Source organism: Argentina silus (genome assembly GCF_951799395.1).
Source record: "Argentina silus genome assembly, chromosome: 12".
NCBI lineage: Eukaryota > Metazoa > Chordata > Actinopteri > Argentiniformes > Argentinidae > Argentina > Argentina silus.
Window position 1 is genome coordinate 6,500,656 of NC_139666.1, and position 16,222 is coordinate 6,516,877.

Genomic DNA, 16,222 nt, shown 5'->3' on the forward strand with positions numbered 1-16,222 from the left:
TGTGTGTGTGTGCGTGTGTGTGTGTGCGTGCGTGCGTGTGTTTGTTCAAAGGCCAAGCCAGTTTCCCATTCACACTGTGTCCTTCTCTCTCTCCCACACACTCCTTTATAAAACAGCTTTGGTTGTTGGTATTGGCTTGATCACCGTGTGTGTGACAGGCTCTGACAACATGACAGGATGTTATTATGCCTTGAGGCATTTGGGATAGAAATACTAACTAGAGCATCATGATTTAATTCTGCATCACTGTTATTAATATGCAAATTGAGATGGAATAGCTATATTTTGATACATACAGTAAGATAAAGAAATACATATACATATACAGATATGTATACAGTTGAGACAGATTATGCTTCATAATCTTCATGTTTCAGACCCTTGTTTACGGTGTTGCTATGCCTTCGAGGGACAGTACCATCTGTTGTTATGGAGAAATTATGGGATGCCTGAGGGCAACTCCTTCATGTTCACTCAACACACACACGCACGCACACACACGCACACACGCACGCACATACACCACACACGCAGGCACGCACGCACACCCCCCCACACACGCACACGCACACAAACACACACACACACACACACACACACATAAAAGGGTCAACCTAGTGCTGTGGAGTGGATATGCTGCATGAGTAGATGCTGTATGAATATCAATATAAGTTATGTAAGCGTACTCATACTGCTCATCTAGGACTATGATTTATGTGTCAGTGAATATCTATACAGTTAGAATGTATGTACCATGTGTGTGTATACAGTATCTGTGCATACAGTACATACAGTACATGGGTGTGAAATGCAGATGTGGCTGAATACCCTGTGTGTCCTGTTATAATAATAATAATAATAATAAAATATATATAAATATATTTTGTAGCAAAATTATAGGTATGTGTGTCTGCCAGGTCAGTGAATGTCTGGGTGCATAGATATGCATGTGTGTGTGGGTGTGAAATGGGAATGTGTGTGTGTGTGTGTGTGTGTGTGTGTGTGTGTGTGTGTGTGTGTGTGTGTGTGTGTGTGTGTGTGTGTCTCTAATCTGGCTGTGTACTGTACTGGCTTGTTCATGGTGGAGGTGCCTTTCTTTGGCTGCATCTGTGAATATCTAAGGATGTACGTATATGAATATACCAGTGGAGGCTGGTGGAGGTAGAAATCGGAGGATGGGGCTCATTGTAATGCACGGGGAACGGAATGAGGAATGGTATCAAACATGCCTCATTCCGTTCCATGCATTAAAATGAGCCCGTCCTCCGATTTCTACCTCCACCAGCCTTCCCTGGTATATGGGTGTTCTTACTAATGTGTGTGTATGTGAACAGCAGTTGTTGATCCCGGTCTAACTGCTGGCTGGTACTGTTGTTGTCCTTCTCCTTCTCTCCTCTGGCCTGCGGGGGGCAGTGTTCCTGAGGAGCCATAAGAGTCTGGAGTCAGTGGACCCTCAGTTCACCATGAGGAGGAAGATGGAGCAGCTCAGAGAGGAGCTGGAACTCATGGACCAACTACGAGATGTAAGAGCTGTCTGTGTGCGTGTGTGTGTGTGTGTGTATGTGTGTGTGTGTGTGTGTGTGTGTGTGTGTGTGTGTGTGTGTGTGTGTGTGTACTGACCCCTCCTCTCTCTCAGAGCATAGAGAGCAGGCTGAAGGTGGCGCTTCCTGAAGACCTAGGCTCCTCCCTCATGGACGGCGTGGTGCTCTGCCATCTGGCCAATCACATCCGCCCGCGCTCCGTGGCCAGTATCCACGTGCCCTCACCTGCCGTGGTACGTCTGGGGGTCACCGGGAGGTCAAAGGGCAGTGGGTGTGGATAGAAGGGGTCACCAGGCTCTCTAGGGCGGTGGCTTTTATTCCAGCCGAGCACTAACACATTAGTTCAAATGAATCATGGTTTGGAACAAAAGCCTGCACACACTGTGGCATTCCAGGAGCAGGGTTGGACACCAAACATTCACTGTGACCCAATGCTGTTGGGTCAGCAAATAATGTGTGTGTGTGTGTGTGTGAAGTTGACAAATAATGTGTGTGTGCGTGCGTGTGTGTGTGTGTGTGTGTGTGTGTGTGTGTGTGTGTGTGTGTGTGTGTGTGTGTGTGTGTGTGTCCTTCAGCCCAAGCTCAGCATGGCCAAGTGTCGGAGGAACGTAGAGAACTTCCTGGATGCCTGCAGGAAGATGGGCGTGCCCGAGGTGAGTGACATCACATCCTGTATGCACCATATATATATATATATATATATATATATATATATATATATATATATATATACACACATACATACATACATACATACATACATATATACCACACCTGATCACTGATCCTGAATCAGCCTCCCCACCTCAGACTCAACCCTCAGAATGAGGATTCAGGAGTTAAATTAGCCCTGAGTCACTCAACTATCAGAATGAGCATTCAGTAGGTAAACTGACCCTGAATCAGCCTCCCATTTCTCAGGCTCAAGCATCAGAATGAGGATTCAGGAGGTAAACTGACCCAGAGTCAGCCTCCCTATCTTAGATTCAACCATCAGAATGAGGATTCAGGAGGTCAACTTGTATAGAAGCCACAGGGTTCATGATAGGGGGTTGAATCTGGCTGTGGTGGACTGATGGGGGGGTGGGGGGTCAGTGATGGTGCTGCACACCCTGTAGAGGAGGCAGATACATGTATGACAGGGGAGGCTGATGGAGGTAGAAATCGGAGCCAGTCCTCCAATTCCTACCTCCACCAACTATGGGACACCAAAATGGAGGGTCCACACACTGGGGACTAGTGCTGGAATTAAACTAGTCTTTCCTTAAAAAGAGACGTATCAATGTGATCTCACCTGGGTAAATTCTATAGAAATATTCTCTCTGATAAAAACATGGTTTATTGTCCTGCTGTAGAGTTTTGCAGTTTGACATGGGGGAACGCCTTTGTGGTCATGTGATCACTTAAAAACAATCTATCCAATCAGAACTCAGAGTTTGATCCCAGGACTGGTGCACCCATCCTCCTATAAGAAGGCTATGACACGAGTATAAGAGCTTCATCACCATCATCATCATCATCATCATGGCACTGGACTACGCTGTCATCATTGCTGTCTATGGCTTTAGGCTTCCTCCATTCTGTAGCCTTCCAAATGACTGATCTTCTGACCTTCTGAGTGGGATGCTGAGATACACTTGACAGAGAATGACCTGGAGAGGGAGTGAAATATACATGTAATTATATTTATTTCAATAGGGAGGGAAATATATTTGTCTTTGGTATGGTAACATTGAACATACAGTACGCTTGATTGTAAGTGTGTGTGTGTGTGTGTGTGTGTGTGCGTGCGTGCGTGCGTGCGTGCGTGCGTGCGTGTGTCTGTGTGTGTGTGTGCGCCACATCTGGGAATCAAGATAGCTCCGTAAGAGACAAGTTTACCAACAACTTGCTCTGAAATACATCAAATACATCATTGAAACACATCCAGTACAGAATAACAGTGTCTCGGCCCTCTTCTGTGTAAGCCAGTGAACAGGATGAGTCACGGTTTTGTAGCAGCTCTCTCTGTGTTAAACATGGCCCTCCTTTAGTCAACATGGCCAGAGTGGTTAGTGACTCACTATTTGTTGTAACACTGGGGAAGCAGGTTTAATGGGCTGTTGTGTAATTGTGGTCAGTTTATTGACTTGACCTGGTTCCTCTCTGCTCAACGAGCCCCGGTCCAAACCACACACGAGAGAAGCTGCCTGTAGTCTGTGTTTGAGTAGCATGCTAGCACTGGACCGTAGGGAGTACACTAGCAACATTATCAACAGTAGAACTAGCAACATTATCAATAGTAGAACTAGCAACATTATCAATAGTAGAACTTGCAACCTTATCAACAATAGAACTGTCAAAGACCTGTGTGTTTTCTCCTGTAGACATCCTGCTTGCTAGCTGTAGCCTGACGCTGCTGTTAGCTTAGCCTAGCCTTCCAATGCTGCTTCTGCTTGCTGGCTGTAAGGCTCTGCCTTTGCATACATGTCGTTGCCTGGCTGAGACCTGCATTTGCACATACAACTGCACTAAAAAACACTGGACTGGAAGCTAACGCTAGTGAATGCTAGCAAATGTAAGCTAACGCTAGCGAAATGCAAGCTAACACCTGGCCTGTTAGCTCACTGCCTAGGCCCCGCTCACTCTCGCACCTCCATCTTTCCTAATGCTCCTCACCACCACAGCACGGCCTGCTCTCTGAGAGAGAGAGAGAGAGAGAGAGAGAGAGAGAGAGAGAGAGACAGAGAGAGCCTGAAGAGAGAAAGACAGAGAGAAACAGAAAAGTGAAGATCACTCTCTCCTCTCTCTCAAAAAGCATCCCTGCATGTTGCTATGGTGACCCACGCCTGCGCTGCCCCGCCCACAGACACACTCTGACCTCTGACCTCTTGACCCCTGGTTAACCTCCTGCCTTGTTTCTCTCTGTTTCCTGCCGGACCGCCTCTCCCTCTCCTCCTCCTCCTTATCTTCCCTCCCTCTTTCATCTTCCTCCTCCACGGTGTTTTCGCTCCTCTGTTCTCCTCCTCCCTTCTTTGTTTTCCTCCATTTCTGCTTGACCGTTCTTCCTCTCCTCATGAACAATATCATTTGATGTCCTATTACTCCTCTATGACCCTTCTCCTCTCATCCACCTATCATTCTTCTCCTCTCATCCACCTATCATTCTTCTCCTCTTTTCCACACTTCTCCGTTTATTCCCTCACTCCCGTTCCCTCAATCTTAATTTTTCATGCTTTCTCATATGTTTCCTCCTCCTCCTCCTCTTGGCCTATGGCTCCCTCCTCTTCCTCCCACTCCCTCTCTCCTCTCTTCCTCCTCGTTTTTCTCTCTCTCTCTCTCTCTCTCTCTCTCTCTCTCTCTCTCGGGGCTTCAGTCCTCCCTCTGTTCGGCCTATGACATCATCCAGTGTCACCTGCGGCCGATCCGTGTCACCGTGCGCGCCCTGGCTGCCATGGAAACGCCCCCTGAGAGGGACAGAGACGCGGAGGGGGAGGGGGAGGTTCCGAGCCCCTTAGACCCCGCCCCCCTCGAGGTGGCTCCTCCTCCTACTCAGGCCACCAAGGCCCCGCCCCCTGCCTGGCGTCTCTGGGACCTGATTGGCCCCAGCCTGCTGGTCCACCTGATCTGTCTCCTCCTCCTGTTCGTGGCCTACAGCTGGAGCGAGCTGTCTTAACCACACCTGTCAATCACTCGTCAGCCCGCCTCCTCCTCCTCCACCTCTCAGACCAGTCCCCCCCAGCATGAACCAACCAACACCTCTCTCCGTCTGCATCCCTCTCTTCTTCCTCTCCTTCTTCTTCAACCTCTTGTTCCTTTCACTCTCATGATCCTCCGTCCGGGGAAAGATTCTGTCTCACCCATGTGGACATTGACACCAGGGGAGGCTGGTGGTCATAGAAATCGGAGGAAGGGCTCATTGTAATGCATGGAATGGAATGAGGAATGGTATCAAACAGGTGTGGGGAGCTAGATACCATTCCTTATTCCATTCCATGCATAACAATGAGCCCGTCCTCCAATTTCTACCTCCACCAGCCTCCCCGATACACACATGCACTCATACATTCTGAACAGGCCATATTGAGCACTCCAACTCTGTGGAAACCTCTGTTGAAGGAACGGGGCTTATAATGTGCACAATGAATGAATGACTCAATTAATTAAAGAAGTCGCTCTTCAACTCTGTGGCCACAGAGAGAATCACCTTAGAAACAGTACTTTTAACATCCCATAACAACACAACACACAGTAGAGGCTGGTCTTGACATGAAAAGTGACTTTTCTTGTGACTGAAGAGCTGTCAAGGACACACATACGATCACCATGAAAGTTGTGACACTTTAATAAACATGTTTTTAGACTGAACCAGATGGGGTATTTGTACACGTATGAAGGGGTATTTTGTACACGTATGAAGCACAGCCGTCATGACTAGACGGTCACGTCTCCTGACAGCACACTGAAGCACCACATCATCTCACCAGTATCACTATCTGTCTTTTTACTGTAGTAAACTGTAGTACTTTTACCCTGGGGGAGGTGAAGGACCACAGCCACCTCACTATGTCACTATAGTTACACGTATGAGGGGGAGGTTCCGAGGGGGAGGTTCCGAGCGGAATCACTAATATCTGTGTTTGTACCAGGGGAGGCTGGTGGAGGTAGGAGGATGCACTCATTGTGATGCTTGGAATGGAATGAGGAATGGTGTCAACCATTTGATACCATTCCTCATTCTGTTCCATGCATCACAATGTCCCCCTGAATTCTACCTCCACCAGCCTCCCCTGGTTTATACCGTCTTTTTACTGCAGCTCATTGACCAGTGGGGAGCGGTAGAGGTCTATGGTACAGTTTAGTATGTATGAGAATTAGACTGAGTGTTCAGTGTCCTCTAAATCTCATTTTTTTTAGTGTGGACCCGCTACACATTTTTGGAGATCTATTTCATTTCGGTCGACACACCTGTTTGCACAGCGGTCACTGCGGTCACCAGAACTTTCACGGTCCGACCGTGTTCCTACCGTAGACTCCTTTTCTTCTTCTCTTAAATGTTTAGACGAATGAGAAAAAAGAACATTATGTGAGGTGGAACAAGAATGTTAGTGTGTGTGTGAGAAGTTGTTGTTTCTGTTCATGAGTTGTATCCTTCTTGCACTGGGACCACAACAACATCCATCCTTTCTAGATGTCATCAAACCCCCTGTTAGCATTATGCAACATTAGACAACCGTCTGATGTGGAGGTCTTGCACAGTTTCATGTGAATTTGAAGGGCTAGTGACTATATGAACTGTACTGTGTGTGTGTGTGTGTGTGTGTACCTGTCCTGGAGTCTGTCTCATGTCTGGGGGCGTGGGTACTCCTTCCAGTGGAGGCTGGTGGAGGAAAAAATCGGAGGACGGGCTCATTGTAATGCATGGAACGGAATGAGGAATGGTGTCAAACACACGCGTTTGATACCATTCCTTATTCCGATTTCTACCTCCACCAGCCTCGCCTGACTCCTAATGATGTCCTGTTGAAGTCTGAGCAACGATGAGTAAGTCGCTTTGGATAAAGGCGTCTGCTAAATGCCGTGAATGTAAATGTAAATGATGAGGAACAAACCAGGGTCGGGGTCCATTGGTTTCACTTTAGTCGGTTCTGAGGATCAGTACGCCATAAACTGTAAGTCACAAACTGCAGAATGTAAACAAAACTGAAGACACTCGTCATTTTTGGAGACAGGCGTCGTCGATATGATTGCTAGCTAAAGAGAGTCAGCGGCGCGGTAGCAAATTAACGGTAAATTACTGTAAATTACTCAATTTAAACCCAATTCAAGAGTTGCCCAAATAATGGACAATTATCGATTTATAAATAAGATTTGAATTTATCCCCTGAATGTCGTGAATTGAAACTGAGTTGACCCCCTACCCCCGTACAGATACTGTACCTGCCCAGTCCAGTAACCTGGTTTAACAGCCATAGAGGTCGTGTTTAAAACCACACTTTCCACCCACAACAAACTTTCCATCCAATCACTGCAAGGAGCTAAATAAATCCTTCTTCCGATTGGTCCGTGAATTAACAAAACAAAAGAGCACAAACTGTTGCCCCTTCCTAGTTCCACCGTTGCCATGACAGCCGCACCAAACAAACTGCATCCGGCGCGGGTCATCATTCTGTTTAGTTGTGTGTGTGTGTGTGTGTGTGTGTGTGTGTTTTTGGTCTCTTTTCAGAGATGACAATGATGGACTTAGTTGTGTGTGTTTTTGACTCTTTCAGAGCTAATAATGGACTTTGTGAGTTGTGCGATTTCTACAGTATAACGTGTGTAGTGTGATGTGAGATGGTGAGGGAGAAGCAGGTATCTCTATGGCTTGTGACTGTATAATATGATGTGTGTGATGAGGATGACCAGGTAATAAATAGACAGTTGGGGCTGTTTCCTTCCTCTCTTCTATACTGTCTCTGAAGGACAATGCATTTTACTGAAAGGTACACATTTCTATTTTGAACACACACACACACACACACACACACACACACACACACACACACACACACACACACACACAATATATGGGCACTGTTGGTCCACTCTTGACCATTTAGGGGTGTTTTGATAACTTTTGATTTACGTTTGTCATTTCTACTGCCCTCCTCTCCTCGTCTGTCTCTCTATTTCTGTCCCTCTACTCTTCTCTGTCCCCCTCCTTCCTTACTCTCTTCCCTCCTCCCCCCTCCCTCCTTCCTCTCCTCCCTCCTCCCCAGGACAAGCTGTGTCTCCCCCACCACATCCTGGAGGAGAAGGGGATGGTGAAGGTGGGCATCACGGTCCAGGCCCTGGTCGATGAGACCTCCACCAAGCAGGCTCTGTTCACGTGAGACCCCCCCCTCCCCACTACCAAACAGGCTCTCTTCACATGAAACCCTCCCCCCCACTACCACCTCCACCAAACAGGCTCTCTTCATATGAGAGCCCCACCACCACCAGGCACTCTTCACGTGAGTACCACCCCCCCCCTCCCGCCACCACCACCTCCACCAAACAGGCCCTGTTCATGTAAGACCCCCACCACCACCACCACCACCAAGCGGACTCTCTTCACGTAAGGAAGGAGGAAGGAGACCCCCCTCTACTGCGACCAACCAACCAACCAAACAGATCAGACCTGGGTGGAAATAGTCTTCAAATGTTTCTCACGATACCTGAGGTGCACTTGGTTCATCTAGCCAGGCTTCGGGGTACACTAGGTAGGGTTTGCTCATGTGGGACGATTCCATTAGGACAAGCTGCTGTATAATCAAGCACACCTCACGTACATGTATTTGAGAGACCCCCCCTACACAGTACACACCACTCAGCTCATTTGTCTTCATGTTGTCAAAAGTGAATCAACAACACAGTTGCCAATGAACCTTCTGATGCAAGCCTTCTCTTCAATGTCTTAGTCTTTAGCCTGGTTCCTACGACCAGTAGGTTCTGGTCATTGTCTTACGCCAGGTATCGCCACGCCACTTCGCCTCAACTACTATCAGTATAGACGGAGTCACGCTATCTGTCCTAAGACAATGTGGTCCTGATAACACAGCCAGCAGGGGGAGCCCTGCTCACTACAGCATGTAGCATGTTGCACAGTGTACTGTATGTTTGACTATGCACCTGGCTGACTGTCAGTGCCTGCCATACCATATAAGGGCAGACATAACCTCAATGTTCTGGAGACAACACAGACAACCAAACACACTTCAACATATAGTCTTAAAGGTCTGTGCTAGAGCTTCCGTATTTGAATATATATATTTATACAGTACTGTCTGTCACGAAAGATAGCCAAGTGTTTTGAGAGAGTTGTATACATTGAAAAGAATCCCCGAAAGAAATATTTTTCTCTAATAGGTAATATATTTTAGGTATAGTTCTGTATATTGTAAGATGTTTTGAGTTATATGTTTTATATGGAACACTTTAAATGTCTCTCACCCGGTCTGTATGAGTCAAAGTGTTGTCCTAACGTTGTGCTAACGTTGTGGGACGGTGATGTTAAAGTTATAAGTATGTTGGGCTGTGGTCATGTGACTCAGGGGAGGCGTGGCCTTACTACGCTGTCATGCTTCATTCTGTAGCCTGCTTCTCTGTCAACAGTCTTACTCTAACATGCTCTCTGTGTGTGTGTGTGTGTGTGTGTGTGTGTGTGTGTTGTGTGTGTGTGTGTGTGTGTGTGTGTGTGTGTGTGTGTGTGTGTGTGTGTGTGTGTGTGTGTGTGTGTGTGTGTGTGTGTGCGTGCGTGTCAGAGAGACAGAAAAAGGGAGAAGGGGGAGGGTTTCTATATCTTAGTACACTACCGTAGTAGAAGTGTGTGGTGATGCTGATATGAACTGGTTTAAGGCTAGTGTGGGCTACGGCTAGCTGCTAGTTGAACAGTAACTAAGATGGAGTCACTCATGTAACAGTATCTGGGTAGATGGGTAGATGCTGGAGTGCACAGATATTGCAGAACACTCCGAAACCATTATGGTGTGTGTGTGTGTGTGTGTGTGTGTGTGTGTGTGCGTGCGTGCGTGCGTGCGCGTGTGTGGGATATTCATATATAATTGATATAGCTTGGTATCCAAAGCTTAAGCTACTTTAAGATTTAGCAGTAAAATCAAACAGGATATTTTTTTTTCTCTCTGGTCGGATTTGACAGTTGCCAAAACAACCAAGCTGTTTTTCAATGCCACTCGACAAGAGAATTGATTACGTGTTTATTAAGTTTATTCTTTGAGTAGTACTTTTGTAAATATAATTTGTACACTCCAATGATCTACGTGTCGTTAGATGTATGGTTAATATATTTCACAGAGACGTGGTGACGTGCAGCCGTAACGTGACGATGGTTTGTGCAAGTTGGGTTTAGTATTTAGAGTATTGTACAGTACGAGTACATTTTTATAACTGTATTGTAGCAGTGATTAGCAGTACAACTCACACTAATTTACTATACATTACATCATCAGCCACTGATGTTAGTTAACTCTCTGGTCTAATTCAAACCAGGCTGCATCATAATCTTTTAATAATGTATAATTCAAGATAATAACTAACTGGCAGAGTATCTATATCATTCAAAATTGAATAGATAATCATTGAGACCAAGAACAGCAACGATATAACAAAACAAATGATCTATTAAATATTAATATAGATACTGAACTCTGATATATAAGTATTGTCCCTTCCACAGCTGATACGCTACTTCCATGAACCTAATACCCTTCTCAGGAGCTAACCTTGAACTAGGCCTTCATCTCAGTTCTAACATTCTAACACCTGTTCAGACAGACAGATACGATGCGGAGACTGAAGGGAATGTATGACATGGATATTGTGTTGTAGCAGCAGGTGAATTAGACTGGTGTTGTTTACATGGAAGTCCAAGAGGAATTGAGAGACATTTTACCTGGTTTGGAGTTTATATTGCCAACTTGCCCATTTAGAAACTAATATAGAGGATATTTGAATAAATAAAAGTCCTACTTTTTTGCGAATTGATAAATAAATTATAGAAGCACAACTCTAAACTCTAATTCTGGCTCACACAGCCAGAATTAGACGAGATGGCACGTCCTTCCCATAATGCTTTGGGAGTGGCTATGAGGCTGATGGCCAGGAATAATCTGCACTTTAAATATTTAAAGTATTTATAGCTCTTTGTTTTGGCAACTGACAAATCTCAGATATCGTCACTTTGATTTTGACATTGAGTGTGAATGGCTTTATCTGAAATGAATTTGAACTGTATAGATGTGAGGTAAATGTGTTTTTACCATAGTAGTAAACCTGTTGACTCATGTCCTCTTTTCTATTTCTCTCCTCTTTGTACTGTATATAGCCCTCAAAGCTTGTACTCACATTTTTGTACTTTTATGTTGGGATGAAATTTATTTTCAAGTGATGTTCTGTTCATGTTTGTTTAAATTTTTGATGTATTATATAATATTACACCTTTTTGTACCTCTCTGTCCTTTATGTGTATTTGTTGTACAGCAACTCAGATTTACATGCATGAAACACCCCTTTAATAGCGCCTTAACTGCTGTGAATACTGTACATATACACTTCACTTTGACCAGTAAAGACCTTCTCTGTAAAAAGCTAATCGTCTCTGTGTCTTCCATAACAACACACCCACATCAACACTGTTGGATTACACGCAAGACAAGTCACACAAACTGAAAAGTACTAACCAAGACTTTTATTTGAAAAAAATACAGTTGGAGTGGCGGTTGATTGCTGCCAAGCTCACAGACATGATGATCTATCTAACCAAAACCACAGACAGCCCTGTGTGACTCAACATGGGAGACCAGTGCTGTAATATCTTCTGGACTCAGTACTGTTTAACTGTGCAATGGTTTAAACCCAAAAATCTAATCAAATCACACCGTCAACAATAGCATGTCACTTCATCCACACCATATCCTGTCTGGGACTGATGGGGCAGGTGTTCTTGTGTGGTCGAACACAGCCCAGAGAGAGACAGTGTGGTTGAGGTTAGTGGTCCTGTGGTCACATGAAGTCACTCGCAGTCTTCAAGCGTTCAGGTACGGTACTTGGCATGGTGCTTGATGTGGTAGAAGAACAGAAAGCCTGGTTGGTTCGTGGTCGTGTTGTGGTCACGGCCTTTAAGCGTTCAGGTACTTGGCGTGGTGCTTGATGTGGTCGTTGATGAAGGAGTAGATGAAGTAGAAGCTATGGTCGTAACCCTGGTGGAGACATGAACATTACAACAGCTCTGTCAGTCTGCTTCATAGCAGTGGGATATTCAGAGACCTAGACTCTAGGTTAACACAGACTGGGAACACAGACAGTGGCAGATATATAAATATATAGATACAGACAGTGTCAGGATATATAGATATACAATGCCCTGTGTAAGTAATGGCACAGTGAAGCATTTTTTTCTTCTACAAAACTTTTGGATTTGAAATAAAACAATTACTATGAGGTAAAGTAGAGATTCTCAGCTTTTACTTGATGGTATTTGTGTACATATTTGTTTTGGACATTTGATAAATTGGTCCCATTACCTTTGGATACCCTGAAATAGGGGGACTGCATACAAAGGGTTGTAATTTCTGAATGGTGAAACCAATGTGTACACAAATTCGATCAAATAAAAGCTTAGAATCTCTACATTAACCTCGTAGCTTGATTTAAAATCCAAACTTTTAGATTGTCTAGCCAAAAGAAAAAGAAATCGCTTCACTGTCCTATAACTTACGCAGGGCACTGTAAATAGTGGCACTGTAAACCAGTTCCTGTGTTGGGCCACTGGGTGGCAGCACCAGTAGTACTAACCGGCTGCAGTCTGAACACCACAGGGATCTTCTTCTCTGAGCAGGCGGCGATCAGGTTGTCAGGAAGTAGCTGGCTGGCGGACAGGAACTGGTCATCGCGGCCCTGATCAATCAGGATGTCCAGCTGGGGGCCGGAGTAGGAGGCGGCCAACACTGTGGCATCATAGGCCTGGAGAGGGGGAGAGAAAGAAAGAAAGAAAGAAAGAAAGAGAGAGAAAGGAGTAGAAGAGGTTCATTAGACAGTATCTTATCTTATTCTGTTCTTTCAAAATGAAACTATAGCAGGTGAAACTATAGCACTTTAAAAGGATCTGGAAATCTGCCACCGCGGCGAAATTCAGCTAGAAGCTCCAAACCACAACATCCTCCCGAGTCATAATATAACCCCCCAGGTGAGCCGTATTATCCAGACAAACACGTGGAATAATGTCTGTGTGTGAGCGGCACCGGTACCTCCCAGGTGGTCTTGTCAGAGCCCAGGTAGCCTGAGAAGGCCTTCTGACCCCAGGCACACTGCATAGGGTTGCAGATAGGAGCAAACGCTGACACAGCCTAGAGAGAGGGGGAGGGGAGGGGAGAGGGGGGTGAGAAAGGGAGGGGGTGGGGGGGAGAATGGGAGGGGGGGGGGAGAGAGAGAGACCTTTACTCATATGTAACTTGTTAAGACATGTGTCTGAAAAGCATGACATGTGACAGATTACAAGTCCCTCCATATTCTCTCTCAAGTCAGATAAGAGATGATAAATATGTTTCGCGGCCGCATGACATTATGGACGCCCCTTAACTAATAACACGGTTAACACACCTTGTATTTGCCAGGGTTTTTCAGAGCACAGATCAGGGCTCCGTGTCCGCCCATAGAGTGACCAGAGACAGACATCCTCTCTGGATCCGTGGGGAAGTTAGAGTTGATCAGAGCAGGGAGCTGAGAGAGAGAGAGAGAGAGAGAGAGAGAGAGAGAGAGAGAGAGAGAGAGAGAGAGAGAGAGAGGGGGGGGGGGGGGAGAGAGAGAGAGGGGGGGGGGGGGGGGGGGGGGGGACAGGGAGGTGAGTATATGGGGGAAGTAGAGACTCACACGTTGTGTTGTGATGGTAACACTAACACTACTACTGTACATGTTAATACTACAGTAATACTATATGTTAATACTACAGTAATACTAGTATAGTCCCCACCTCCTCAGTGACGTAGGCGTACATGCGGTAGTTGGTGTTCCAGGGCTCCTGGGTGGCGTTGACATAGAAACCAGCCCCCGTGCCAAAGTCCCAGCTCTCATCCTCCCCCTCGATGTTACACCCACCTGGGGGAGGGAGGGTGGAGGGGCAGGCAGGGAGGGAGGGAGGGAGAGGTAATAACTGTTACAAGATGAGTTGGCATTGAATGAGTAAAAAAGTAATGGGTGTGTGTGTGTGACTTACGTGGGCTGGTATCCGGGGCGACGATGATGATGCCGTGTTCAGAAGCGGCCTGCTGACTGCCTGCCTTGGTGATAAAGTTCTGCTCTGTGCAAGTCAACCCTGGACACACACAGACACAGACACAGACACAGAGACAGAGACAGAGACAGAGACAGAGACAGAGACAGAGACAGACAGACACACAGTTACTGTTAACCATTAATGTTCTTCTTAATGCTTGGACAACATTTGAAATCCACACAGTGTCAAATCAGAGTTGTCTATCTGCATAATGTTTCTCACAAGTTGTTCACAACTTCAGTGGTGTCAAACCCTGGTCCAAGAGAGAAAACAGGGTGTGCAGGATTTTGGTTCCACCCAGAGCTGAACACCTGATTCTACTGGTCAAAGTCTTGATGGTGCTATCCCACTCAGAGAGAGAGAGAGAGAGTGAGAGAAAGAGAGCAAGAGAAAAGAGTGAGAGAGGGAGAGAACTCACCTGAGAGCCAGTAGAAGACTGGACACTTCCCACTCTCAGCCTTTGGGGGCAGGTAGACGGCAAACTTCATCTTACACTTCAGCTCTATGCTGGACACACAAATCAACAATAACATGTGTCTTCAGTCTTTATAGACAACGTGTCCTACCCATGACATAAATAAGACTGCAAAGACTCGCAAAGGTCGCCCTACAACTTTACCAGATTCCCAGAGCTAATTCCGCATACAGACCACACTGTCATTGCAATCATGGATATTATCTAATACTGTGTGTGTGTGTGTGTGTGTGTGTGTATACCTGTCATGTTCGAACACCTTCTGGTAGCCGCCGGAGCACTTGTTGGATGATACCTGAGTCAGGGCCATGGTTCCGTTATCTACGGCGAGACCCCGGAAGAAGCCGTTACATAACCGCAAACCTTTCACACATATGGTAACATTGTTGCGCACACAAGATAACATCGTTACCATCCAATACGCATGTTATCTGCTAGCTGTATTTGCACATGTAAACGGTATTGTTTGGTGTGAAGCCCGTGGCTAGCGAAAATGACTGATAGATCTACGCAAAACCACAGCAGAGTTCAGTCCATAGCTTTATGCAAAAATAGAGAGGAGGGCCGATCGAATGACAGCCATACAGGGCGGAACACCGGGAGAAGACACAGAGGCCCGGACGAATCCCACCACAACACACACTGTCTCTGGAGAAAGCAGGTTAGCTATTTGAACAGATGTCATGCTAACAAGTTAAATCACGATAGCACCTTCTCATTCAAAGGACGACAAAGTTTTAGCGATTTCAACTAAATGCTAAACTTTGATCACAGGCTGGCTGGCGCCGCAGAGCCACATTGTATCGTTCTGCGGACACTTAAGACCCTGCTGACGGTTTAGTTAGCTAGTCACACCTCTTTACCCTTCCTGCAAACTTGCAATTCATCCTAGCTTTTCGACGTCTATGCATGTTACAGTTCTCCATAACAGATACAGCAAAACAGCACATACATATTGTTATTTGCACTCCACATACCTTGTTTGATTTATTTCGATAACAACTGGAAACTTTACTTTGACAAGCTGCTTAGCCGCTGCCGCCTGGATCCAGAGTCCAACGTGAGGGTCAACGTCATACGTCACGGCTAAAGCCCACCTCCGCCTCCGGTTTCAAGTGCACGTCAATCTACCACCGAGAGATGGCGCTGTTGAACCGAAAACATATCCATTCCATACTATTGTTTGGGTTTTTCTGTGTTGAAAAAACCCCACAGAATTCACCATAGCCTACTGTACTGTTCAGACATACTGATTTAAATAGTGATAGAAATCGAATCAATCAATATGAATTCATAACATCATCGGTCTGCCTGCCTGTGTCTCTGTCAGTCACAAAGTATGAACTCGATATCATGATTATAATCAAATACTCCTCAAGCCGTGTCCCCTGATTGAGCCCTGATACCTGCAGCTTA

At 45.8% G+C, this 16,222-nt stretch overlaps 2 protein-coding genes across 3 annotated transcripts in view; one reads left to right on the forward strand and one right to left on the reverse strand.

Moving 5' to 3' along the window:
• Nucleotides 1-11,643, forward strand: part of lrch1 (leucine-rich repeats and calponin homology (CH) domain containing 1) — a 67,697-nt gene extending 56,054 nt beyond the window's left edge. For both annotated transcript variants that reach the window (XM_083681611.1, XM_083681612.1), the window contains 4 exons: nt 1,414-1,523; nt 1,637-1,774; nt 2,117-2,194; nt 8,282-11,643. In XM_083681611.1, coding sequence (XP_083537737.1) covers nt 1,414-1,523; nt 1,637-1,774; nt 2,117-2,194; nt 8,282-8,395 — 440 coding nt within the window. In that variant the 3' untranslated portion in view covers nt 8,396-11,643. The remainder of the gene's footprint in view (nt 1-1,413; nt 1,524-1,636; nt 1,775-2,116; nt 2,195-8,281) is intronic.
• An 83-nt stretch (nt 11,644-11,726) lies between these two features.
• Nucleotides 11,727-15,870, reverse strand: esd (esterase D/formylglutathione hydrolase). The gene is made up of 9 exons (XM_083681903.1): nt 15,784-15,870; nt 15,049-15,127; nt 14,750-14,838; nt 14,272-14,370; nt 14,029-14,153; nt 13,659-13,778; nt 13,307-13,405; nt 12,855-13,022; nt 11,727-12,259 (listed from the first exon to the last, which is right to left on the reverse strand). Exons 2-9 carry the CDS (start codon nt 15,114-15,116, stop codon nt 12,179-12,181), a joined length of 849 nt encoding a protein of 282 aa, XP_083538029.1. The 5' UTR covers nt 15,117-15,127; nt 15,784-15,870; the 3' UTR covers nt 11,727-12,178.
• Nucleotides 15,871-16,222: the final 352 nt, after the last annotated feature.

Coding starts and splice junctions, on each gene's coding strand:
- esd (XM_083681903.1), bottom strand. CDS start 15,116: ATGGCCCTGACTCAGGTATCATCCAACAAGTGCTCCGGCGGCTACCAG. Junction 13,023..13,306: donor CTGACAAGACCACCTGGGAG/GTACCGGTGCCG, acceptor CCCCCTCTCCAG/GCCTATGATGCCACAGTGTT. Junction 12,260..12,854: donor TGGTGTTCAGACTGCAGCCG/GTTAGTACTACT, acceptor TGTCTCCACCAG/GGTTACGACCATAGCTTCTA.